This window comes from Mytilus trossulus, chromosome 9, assembly GCF_036588685.1.
Source record: "Mytilus trossulus isolate FHL-02 chromosome 9, PNRI_Mtr1.1.1.hap1, whole genome shotgun sequence".
NCBI lineage: Eukaryota > Metazoa > Mollusca > Bivalvia > Mytilida > Mytilidae > Mytilus > Mytilus trossulus.
In genome coordinates this window covers 41,889,944-41,902,496 of record NC_086381.1, presented here as the reverse complement: position 1 = coordinate 41,902,496, position 12,553 = coordinate 41,889,944, and the positions used below count along the sequence as shown (strand labels likewise).

General features: G+C 32.4%; 1 protein-coding gene across 1 annotated transcript; it reads left to right on the top strand.

Annotated features, from left to right (window-relative positions):
• The first annotated feature begins 30 nt into the window (after positions 1 to 30).
• LOC134682944 (uncharacterized) lies at positions 31 to 12,224 on the top strand. The gene is made up of 13 exons (XM_063541886.1): positions 31 to 182; positions 750 to 894; positions 1,246 to 1,367; positions 3,789 to 3,931; positions 4,702 to 4,849; positions 5,100 to 5,303; positions 5,826 to 6,032; positions 6,601 to 7,371; positions 7,618 to 7,830; positions 8,308 to 8,403; positions 8,875 to 9,206; positions 9,847 to 10,054; positions 11,936 to 12,224. The coding sequence occupies exons 1-13, from the start codon at positions 38 to 40 to the stop codon at positions 12,211 to 12,213; spliced, it is 3,012 nt and encodes a 1,003-aa protein (XP_063397956.1). The 5' UTR covers positions 31 to 37; the 3' UTR covers positions 12,214 to 12,224.
• Positions 12,225 to 12,553: the final 329 nt, after the last annotated feature.

The following is a 12,553-nucleotide window of genomic DNA, read 5'->3' as shown; positions in this document are numbered from 1 at the left end:
AAGAATTTTGCTATTACAGATAGGGTTACCAAGCAGAATGATACATTCCCAATTTAAACTTGTACCCGGAGGTTCATTAGAATTGATAAGGAGATGTTCAGCGGTCACGTGTCAAGGACATTGTGTTTGTGCTGCTCAAGGACAACGCTGTTCAAAACGAGCATGTAATGATGTGACCAAAGGTATTACAATTTCATAACAAATATATCTTTTTTTTTATACCAAAGAATGCGCAATATGCATCCAAATGATTAGTTTCTTTAAATGGGAGATGCTGTAGATTTTTACTCAGGGCACTTATTTCAGTTCCAGCTTCTTTGCTTCTTTAGTTTTAGAATAAACTCGCGTCTGTCTAAAACATTTTTAAGCCTGATGTATTTTGATATTTTTTTCTACTAGTTGTTGTGAACACATTTTCAAAAACTACATACATCGTAAATTTGGCTTCGACGTCAAATACCGTAATGGATAGACATTATAACATTGTAACTAGTGATTCGGACTGACAAAATTTCAAACTTAAAAGATATGATTGCATTTTCAAGTTATATCGCAAAGTTCTTATAGTTTAACACTCTATAATACTTTAATATAAAACATTTTTTTTAAAGTAGATGCTAGTTATACATATCTATGTTCCATACACTATATTGAAAATTGACCAAATATTTTTAAACGCAACAACTAGTCCTCAAAATATATAATCTATATTGATATATATGTTTGCACTTAGTATATTTGTATTTCAGCAAATAATAACAACTTGTTAGGCATATATGATACAACAAATATTCAGGAATCCTCTCCCTTTAGTGATGTGAAGTATACACCATCAAATGTCGCCCTGGCTGCCAAATGGCATGTAGTACAAGCTCAAGGCTTGAGACCGTTATGGTAAATATAACATAAATCATTTTCGAATTTAAAATAACAGAACCGAATAAATCATAAATTATAATAGAAAAACGTATAATTTAGTGTACACGAATGCAATTTATTGGTCTAAAAAAACTTACATATGCAAAAAGGGATACATAGTGTTTATTTTGAAATTCCTTTGATAATTTGTTCAGTGATTTGCTATATTACATTGTTTTCTGAATATAGCTTTTCTCGCTTTCTAAAAGTACAAGCAATCTAATTCGATAAATCTTAATAATTCATCTTCGAATATACCAGCTGCTCACAAAAAGGAGATGAAGCAACTCAGGAAAACATGTATTTAAAATATTCAAATTGTTCAAGGTATGAATGGACAGCAGGATATTCAGATAAGGGTGAACCGGAAGGAGTCTTTGACAATTTAAATGACGATGTCTGGCATCATGCAGGACAAACAAATCAGGCAATATTGAACATTAAAAGAGGTAATGGTATAAAATTCATCTAGATACAAAGTATGCAATGCCATAATTATCACCATTAATTAATATCACAATGTTAATGACTATATGAAAGACGAACCGACAGAGACGAGAAATCGAGTGGGCTTTCAAACATTAAAAATGCATGTTATCGACTAGGGGCTCAAAATAGTAACTTCCAAAGGAAAACAGATTCACAATGGTACACATAGAATATATAGAATACGAAAGTTTCAGGCACTAAACTCACACAAAACGTGATTAAAAACGGATTGACCGGTTAACAGGGAAGCAGTGACTGCAACATTGTGTACCCCCATTGTGACAGCAGTTATATCGGTGAACTTATGTTCTAGAATTTCAGTAAAAGAAAAACACATTTTTAATTCCCACATAGGGGCATCCCACATTACGGTCTGTGTGTCCGTTCGTCCGTCTGTCTCGTTTCATTTTAAAGATTTTGGTCAAGGTAGTTATTGATAAGTGAAAGTTCAAGCTACTTTAAACTTAGTACACATGTTTCCTATGATATGATTTGCCTAATTTTATAGAAAATTAGATATTTGACCACCAAATTTTATGATTTATGACTCCGGAGAGAAAATTTCAGAGACTGAATTTTCGGTTTTCCCTTGACACCATTTGCGAATATGATCTTTCGGTAACGATGATAGTCCGTCAGAAGTAAAGTCACAAAAATACTGAGCTCCAAAGAAAGTTCAAAAAGGATAGTCCCAAATCAAATGGCAAAATCAAAAGTGAAAACACATCAAACGAATGGATAACAACTGTCCTATTCCTGACTTGGTACAGGCATTTTCATATGAAAAACATGGTGGATTGAACCTGGTGTTATAGCTTGCTAAACCTCTCACTTGTATGACAGTCGCATCAAATTCAATTATATTGCACCGATGTCTGAACAAAACAAAACGCAATAGGTAAAAATGTCAAAAATAGGTGCACAGCAGTCAACATTGTGTAATCATCTTAATCACTATAGAAACAACAAATGTAAAGAAGAGGCACAAAAAGACATACATCAAATTTAACATCCTCATTTTGCTTATATTACACGATTTTTTGTATCTATGTACAATGCACTCATAAAGGATGGAGGGTTTTAAGTACTAATGTAAAATTGCGCGTTTGAAATTCGCACAAGTAGCCATAAAATAATTTTGTCGTTCAAAGTATGATGGGATACATAAATAAAGTCACGTAAAAAAGATATAGTAAAAACAGACTTAACAGTAAAAGTAATAATAATGTGTGGTTCAAAGTATGATGGGATACATAAGTACATAGTCACGTCAAATGTATATCACAAGAAACAGACTTAACACTTAAAGGAATATTAATAAATAATTTTGTCATTCAAAGTATGACAAGATCCATAGGTACAGAGTCACATCATAACATAATTTTGTCGTTCAAAGTATGATGGGATACATAAGCACATAGTTACGTCAAATGGACATCTAAAAACCAGACTTTACATTAAAGTTAATATTAATAAATAAAATAATTTTGTCATTCAAAGTATGACAAGATATATATGTGCAGAGTCACATCATAAAATAATTTTGTCGTTCATAGTATGATGGGGTACATAATCACAGAGTTACGTCAAATGGACATCTAAAAAAACATCCTCAACATTCAAAGTAATATTAAAAAAGACAAATAAAAGAATTAATTTTAAGAGTAAACTGTAACTGAGTGTAAATTACCCCAATTATACACGTACGTTCGGACCATATCAGTATATACCAATCCGGTCGTGACCATATGCGTATGGTCCAAATACTCATATGGTTCGGAACAGGTCTATAATGCCCATCTGCATGCTACGTCAATCTTTGAAAACCCAAATGTTGCAAAACACTTATCCTACCTCCATGACAAATACGTTTTTGTCCCCGCAGATAAAGCCCCAAATAACATCGTTTTTGTGTGTAAAACTCATTACATTAACTGCTTGATAAACCAATTAGGTATTGACAACTCACTTGGAAACTCAACATATACCCTCACGACACTTACCAAAGAGGAAATCCTGGATATTAATAAGTGTCCTTAAAAACAACAGTATATTGCTGCTCACAAGGAAGTAAGTAAACCAAGAGTTCTTAACTGTGAAGTTGAAATCATCCCCCTTCGTAAATTTTCCTCTTTGAATGAAATTCTGCGGAAAGAAAATATACTTTCTTAAATCGATTTTTTCGAAACCTAACGAAAAGAATGCCATTATTTATTTTCACTAGTTTTTTTTCTCGAGATCTTGAACTGGTGTCTCGTCAATATTATAACCAAGATCTCATATCAATCTGCATAGTAAAAATTCATTCTTTGTTCAACTATGTGATCATTTTCAATTTATGTTTACATTTTATTAAATTTGCCATATGTATTGGAATACAGGTCAGCGGTTAAAGGAATCACCAGTATCGTATTCTATGTTTGTGAGAGTATGGTATGATGACGACACATTTGCTGATTTTAAAACAGATGGAATATTAGCTATGTCCACTCCTCTACCAAAACGAAAAATTAAAGGATCGGCGGTTTGTACTTTTTTACTTCATTTCTTGTTTTAGGTTTCGTTTTACACTGTTCATTTTGCCCTCTCAACAACATTACTAAAATCTTGATATTTTAAAAGCAAACTTCAGTGATGAAAATGTAATGCTATGGTTACAAAACTCAAGAAGAGACAATTGTGATTTTCTCATTTAAAGATGTATCTTGAGTTGCATTAAGTGATCATGAAAAAACATAAAATGTGAAAATGTCTTTGCCTGAGATTCATTTCACATTCCTGGATCGAAATTTTCGGTTCAGAAATGTATCTGCCATTTGAAATTATGTATATTACTTTTGAATAAAATTACATAGCATATTTATTATTAATATGTAGTCACAAATATAGCATATACTTTTATTAATATTAATTATTAAAAAAAAGCTTTCTAGGGAGAGTACATATAGCTATTTTGTTTTCATAAAGAAATAAACAGCAAATGTTTTATATAACTGGCTTTTTTACTTATATTTAGTTCAATTATTGTATTGTTGTTATACAAAAAAGAAGATGTGGTATGATTGTCAATAAGACAACTATCCACAAAAGACCAAAATGACAAAAATGTGTTTATTTCTAATAACTTACTATAGTTTAACCAATGTTCACATTTCATTTATCTTAAAACAACTAAATTTTGTAAATGGTGGTTAATGATATTAGCTATTGGTATTTAATATTAGTTTTTTTATTTATAAGACAAGTACAAGATACCACAGAGATAATACTTTATTTTCATATTAATGATTTTAGATTGTAGAGCAAATACCCGGTCATTGGAAGAAGGATATTGATTATATTAAACCTGGAGCTCCTTTCACAATCAGATGGACAAACGTGTTTAAGGATGATGCTAAGATTATTGACAAGTTTAAAGTGTATCTTAGTACATATCCAGGAGGTATATCTTTGTTATTATTGGCACTATTATGACCCAAACAAATTTCATCAGTATTGTCAGAAAAGTTAACCAAAGTTTTCAAAAACAATGACAATAGTTAAAGTTATCAATGTTCATCCTTTGTTTATGCTGGCGTTTTATTTTTCTTATGACTTTTAATTTTACTTTCCTTCAAACATTGTTATCAGTTAAAAAAACCAGTATGAATAAATGTTAATTAATTAAATTTAATTCAAAAATATCTTTGAAGGTCATGATATCCATGAAGTGGAATTGGATCTTCCAGGATCAATTACGTCTCATAACATCAGCCGAGTGCCATTATCTCCAGGGAAAGTTTTTTACAGTAATGTTGTAGGATACAGTTACTCTGGTATCCATGCTACTGAATCATCAGACGGTATCATGGTAGACTCACTTCCACCAGTTACTGGTACAGTCTACGATGGTATAGGTGAGTATAATGTACATACATTCAATTAGACATGAAGGAAGGCAATAAGACGCAATAAATATTTGAAAATATACGTTGGTATGTATATCAATAGATATATTTATACTTATATCCAATTATTAAAACTCATAAACAAAACCACCATCAGACTGTATCATGGTTGACAATCTGTCACAGTGTTTAGGTTGGTTTAGTGTATATTTTTTGTTTTTATTAACCACATGTTCCACGTGATATTGAAAGAATTTGGTGGTTAAATTAATTGTTGGAATTATTCATCATCCACATCTATTATACGTCTCCGACGGGTACATTATCTTGTTGGGCTAAGCTGGTCTGGAAGATCTCAGCATCAGCTTTCGAACTAAATCAAGGGACTTTCATAGAGAATTAAGGAATACACAAAAAAAACAGTCCATAAAACGTACTTAACTCTTGAATTATTCATAAATTATATTGATCTCGTAGACAATATGTGTGCTGTGGACAAATATCTATTTATGCTTTATCTTTCACCAATAGGTATACACGACATTGATTACCAGAACAATTCAGATGTTACCGTGGCTTCATGGCACGGCTTTTCTGACCGAGATTCTGGAATAACACATTATATGTGGTGTGTACAAACTAGATCTAAAACTACAACATGTGATGTTAGAGACTGGGAAAACGTTGGCATTCATCATTCTGTGTCCAGAATTATTAACAGCTCACGCATTGATACAGGTAAAATAATTATTCCCGTTCTCCATTTACCTGTGTTTTTTTTCTCTACTTGGCGGCGTTTTGTAGGTTTTTTTATAACAGTTCACACATCTATACAGTAAACAAATTATTTCCGTTCTCCATTTAACTATGTTTTTTAATTGTTTTTACCCTTGTCATTTTTGGGCACTTTATAGCTAGCTGTTCAGCGTGAGCCAGGAGTCCGTATTTTGACCTATTATTTTGTTTTACTTGTGACTTGGATGGAGAGTTGTCTCGTTGGCACTCGTACCACATATTCGTATTTCTTATTATGTTAATGTAAAATCACGGATTAAATATAAAGAATTAACAACGTTTTGTTTCTATAAGTTAGTCTAGTACAATGAAACCATGTGTATAATACCATGCAAATTAATAGGCATTCGATGTTGAGTTGACAAAAATTTAATTACAAAATGTTCTATTTCACAATATTTCAAGTATATTTTTATATTGGGATTCAAAAAAATTATAAAGAAATTATAAAGAAATTTCAACATGATCAATATACATGTATATATGATAAACAATTTATTTTCTAATGCAGAAATCGAGAGTCTTGTTTATGCAATGGATGTTATAGGACATAAATCTAAAACTGTAAAATCAAATGGCATCGTGATTGACTCTACTCATCCAGAACCTACATTAATGGAACATTTAGATCATAATGAAGCTGTAAATCCTTCATTTGAGGATACAGACGGTGGTGTACCTATTGACTGGGATAATATAGCCAATATCAATTTATGCAATTCTATTGTACGTGCCTCCGAATGGAATACATCAATAGGGAGCTGCGTGGGTGTCTTAAAGTCCGATAAAAATCTAGCAATAGACGGAAGGTCCTTCGTATTTGTTGAAGGCCAAATATCACAAACATTAAGTAATCTAAAAGCTGGACATTTATTCCGTGTTACTTTTGTAACCGCTCATCCACCCATACTTGGGGCTGTTTTAGCTAATAAAGAAGGATATGTAGAAATTGGAGATAAAAGACACGTCTTCATGGTCTACACAAAGCATGACAAACACGGTAGTTCCTCTAAAGAATTAAACTGGCATCACCACACATTCTATTTCCGTGCCTCTACTTTCGGAGAAACAATTAGTATTGGAAGTATGACTGGTCATACCGGCATTTTGTTCGATGATTTGAAAGTTCAGAGGACCATCTTTCATCATCACAGTGATAAAAATGAAAATGGCAAACATATTCACGCACATGTGGTTGCCTTGCATCAATGGTCGTCGATTCATGCATCTTGGAATTTTGTTGATCCAGAGAGTCCGATCATAGATTACATGTGGGCTATTGGTAAATAGAAATCATAGAATTTAAAATTTCACAAACTGAAAAATATCATGTGTAATTTCATTGAAATCATTTGGTTTTTTTAAAATTTATAGAGATAAAAATAAAACCTGAAAATGTTGACACCAACTGTCCAAGGTGGCATTGTAGCTACGTAAAATATATTTCCGAAAACAAATGCTAAATCAGGAATGATTTTATTCATTATACAATGCACTTACACATTTAAGAAATTATATGTATTTGTAGGCTATACAGAGGGAAGCACAGAAGTCCAAGGATTCACAAGTGTCGGTCTGAATAATTTTGCTTACAACTACAACGTCAGCTTAGCCCATACGTCAGTTATTCATATCACTGTCATCGCTACAAATGCTGCAGGATTGAGACACGAGGTGCATGCCGAAGACTTGCTTGTTGACCTAACGCCACCGTATATAGATTTTATAAATGATGGAATAGGTTTGTAAATGAACAAAATAGATTCAGATCTTGATCTTTGTAAAATATTTTATGTATTTGATTTGTGTTTATATCAAAATACGTCGACTTAAAAATAAAATAAAAAGAATAACGCAAGACATTTTAATATAAAAGTATGCACAAACAAGATTTTGATCAAATTTGATTGGATAATTCCATTCAGTCATTTTGAGTAAAGAAGAGAAAAGGTGGGTTTGCGTCTCCTTAAAATTGATTTTTACTTGCAATGCGAATCAACATCATTTCACCATTAAAGTCATGTGTTTCCCATCCCGAGTAGAAGGACATATATAAAAAAAGTAAAAATAATAATAAAATATAGATGATGTAATCTCAATATGTCATAACTGAAGATAAGCATGCGAGAGCCTCAAAACGAACAGTCATGATACCAAATCATGCATTGATTTATCAACTGAAATATATACAGAACTCATATTTTTCTATATGTTTTAGGATCTGACATTGACGCACAAACTACCGATGAAGTATCTGCTAATTGGGAGGTACATGACTCTGAATCTGGGATTGATGTCTGCGAATGGGCAGTCGGTAAGTATTTGTACGAATGGTACAAAGACTTACACATATATAAAAGATAGTGTATGTATACAATATGACATGCGCTGTTGAATATTTTATTATTGAAGACATATAGATGTCGACATAACGACTTAATTTATAGAATGAACCAGAAAAATCTTGTCTTTTCAGAACATCTGAGTTCGGGATGGTTTTTCTTTTTTGGTGTTGTTTATGTTGTTGTTTTTGTAACATGTTGTTTGTCTTTTCGTCCTTATTATTAATTTGTGTTGTCAATTTGTTTGTACAAACAAAAACTTATGATATTTCTGAAAACCTTGTGTCATTTGCGTCCATTTTTACTTAAAACAAAACGATACTGTATTACTTCAGGATTTTTTACTTTACTTCTCCATTTAATTCAAATAATATAGCTTTTTTGTGTGTTGAGGCAACGCGAGTCAACCACCAATATATCAATGAAACATTGCTTTATTGTAGGTTACCAACCGTTTGGCAATGAAATTCAAACATTCCAAAAATTAGTTATAGGAGTAAATAGGGTATCAAAAGTGTTTCCCAGCAGCCAAATATCAATGCAAATGGTCCACGTGACCTTACGATGTAGAAGTAAAGCCGGCTTAATGTCTTCCAAGTCTTCAAATGGTGTTAAAATATCAAATCTTCCACCAAATACAACGACTGCTGAAGTAGAAATTCTACCACATACATTAACAGAGTATAACCCTAGACATCATTATCAGGGTGATACATCATATGTAAGAGTAAAATGGACAGGATTTGAGGATATGACAGGTGTCGATTCCTACCTTGTAAGTCGTTGTTAAAAACATTTACTAATCTTGATTGGATGGAATTAAGCTTTGGTCGTTTCACAAAGATAACCAACCTAACTGAAAGCATGATAAATGTCAGGATTATTTATGTGTGGATTAGGGTGTCAGAATTTACGTTTTTTTAAGTTGAAATTTAGTCAAACAAAACCAGTGTTTTCGTTGGGGAGTTCCTTTTCCTGTATTAACTCCGTCAATCGGCAACCCATATACATGTAGTTCAAAATTTTAAATGTTTATAATAAGCCAGGGTGCATATTTTCAGATTTTTATTCTCTTCAACATTGTTAAGGTAGAAATCTTCCAGGTGACCATAGATGATCGTATTGTTTCAACATTGTTAAGTAAAAATCTTCCAGGTGACCATAGATGATCGTATTGTTTGCTATGTGTATATAAAATGATGTTTCTTGATACCAAACAATGACATTATTCATGGAAAAATTGCATTTATTTTCAATTTTTCAATTTTAAACAACAAACAAAATTTATTTGAAAAAGTAATGACATTCATCAGTTTGACTAATATGTCATTTTTATTGATTTGATTATATTTAAATGTAAACAAACATAACAATATTGCTTAAAAACAATGCATTATCTTTTTTTTATTTTTCAGCTTACTTTTCATAGCCAAGATAAGACAATTGTGATTTCTAAATCAATAATCGCTGAGGACCAAGATACCTCCTTTTGTGTGTTAAAAGGACTAGATCTTAGGACTGGAAACTTTACCACTAGTATTAAAGCTGTAAACAAAATGTATCTTAGGAGCGAATCTGTGTCTTCAAATATTGTTGTTTCATCAAATGTCCCTGCATTGATAGGTGTGTACACTTAAAATCTATATAATTGAAACAAATGTGTCAATTAGTAGACCTACGTATGTACAAACAAAAATGTAAAATAATAAAAATAGAGGCAGTCATAAATTTTGTCTCAACGACACAACTTCATCTTCAGAGTAAAAAAAAAACAATTACATTGCGTCTTGTTCAAAGTATTAATTTTTTAGCTCACCTGGACCGAAGGGCCAAGTGAGCTTTTCTTATGAATTTGCGTCCGTCGTCCGGCGTCGTCTGTTAATTTTACAAACGTATTCTCCTCTGAAACTACTGGGCCAAAATAATTCAAACTTGGCCACAATCATCTTTGGGGTATTTTATTTTAAAAATGTGACCGGTGACCAAGCCATTTAACTAAGATGGCTGCAGCGTCTACAAATAGAATATAGGGATAAAATACAGATTTTGGCCTATAACTCAAAAACCCAAAGCATTTAGAGCAAATCTGACACGTTGTAAAATTATTTATCAGGTCAAGATCTATCTGCCCTGAAATATTCCGATAAATTGAACAATCCGTTGTTGGGTTGCTGCCCCTGAATTGGTCATTTTAAGGAAATTTTGCTGTTTTTGGTTATTGTCTTGAATATTATTATAGATAGAGATAAACTGTAAACAGCAACACATTCCAGCATGACGTTGTTTGTGTATTAAAGACTAGCAATACAGTATTGCTAACTTTATTTTAACTATATTCTTTTGATACATTTCGCGGAAACACTTTCTTAATTTTCTTAAATATGTTTCAATTAATGTATGTATATCATTTTTATACCCCCGCTTTAAAAAAAAGGGGGGGTATACTGTTTTACCTCTGTCTGTCAGTCAGTCCGTCAGTCCGTCCGTCCGTCCGTCCGTCAGTCAGTCCGTCCCATGAAACTTTCGTCACATTTTTCTCTGGAACTACAATACAAGGATTTCTGAAATTTTGTTTCAGGGTTTATCTAAGTCAGCTATACCGTGTGATGCGTTTTCAGATTGATCACTTGACAACTTCCTGTTTACCGAACACTTGTATGATTTTACACATGATAGCCAAGTTGAAAATTTTCGTCACATTTTTCTCAGGAACTACAATATAAGGATTCTGAAATTTGGTTTCAGGATTTATATAAGTCAGCTATACCGTGTGATGCGTTTTCAGATTACAATACAAGGATTTATGAAATTTGGTTTCAGGGTTTATCTAAGTCAGCTTTACCGTGTGATGCGTTTTCAGATTGATCACTTGACAACTTCCTGTTTACCGAACACTTGTATGATTTTACACATGCTAGCCAAGTTGAAAATTTTCGTCACATTTTTCTCAGGAACTACAATACAAAGATTTCTGAAATTTGGTTTCAGGATTTATATAAGTCAGCTATACCGTGTGATGCGTTTTCAGATTCATCACTCGACAACTTCCTGTTTACCGAACACTGACATATTTTTACACTTAGTCTATTAATATTATCCACTTGCGGCGGGGGTATCATCAGTGAGCAGTAGCTCGCAGTTTCACTTGTTCATTCTGTTCACTTCGAAGTTCTGTATATCTCATTCGATTGTACAAAATATGATCAACATCATCAAGTGAAAACCATGTGTTTTGGTCAAATAAAATAGTTATATTTTTCTCTATATAGATTTGAACAAATGTGTCAATTAGTAGACCTACGTATGTACCAACAAAAATGTAAAATAATAAAAACAAAATAGGCAGTCATAATTTTTTTTTCAACGACACAAATGATCCAACTTCATCTACAGAGTATGGAACAATTACTTTGTGTCTTGTTCACAGTATGTGTTTTGTATCGGTTCTTTTGATTTTCATCTACAATATTTTTTGTTTACTTATTTACTTTATGACAATTGCAGAGAACCCGCACTTACAACTGGTTTTAGATAACCGTACGATAACGTCCTCTTGGCAAGATCACTTTAAAGTTCATCAACCTTTGTATTATGAGGTGTCAGCAGGAACAACGCTAGGTGGCGCTGATATTATACAGTGGCAAGAAACAAAGAACACATTCCTAGAATTCCAACTTCCTCAAAAGATCAAATCACTGAGAGATTTGACTGGATATATATCTGTCCGATGTGTTTCAGCAAATGGAATGACATCAGTGTTAAATGCTGCTGTCAAATTATAATAGCATGAATAACAAACCATGTTGTATGCTGTTACCGTCCTTTCATTAATTCTGTGATAAATTTGTGCTGTATTAAGCTAGTTGTACGAGTTTTTTTGTTTGATTATGTAATGAGTAAAAATTATTTTTAAAATTAGATCAGTTATACTTTTTTACCTTCTGATGATCTCAATAATATTGAGAATGTCAATGCTACTTTTTTCTAAGAACAATAAGTCAATCTTTAAAAGGACGTACAGTCCATGTAGACAATTTGTTGAAAAGGTCTACTTCCAAATTTAACAAATATTTTGTCAATGAGAAACTTACGGCATACTGATCACTTGATCATCTTTTTAGC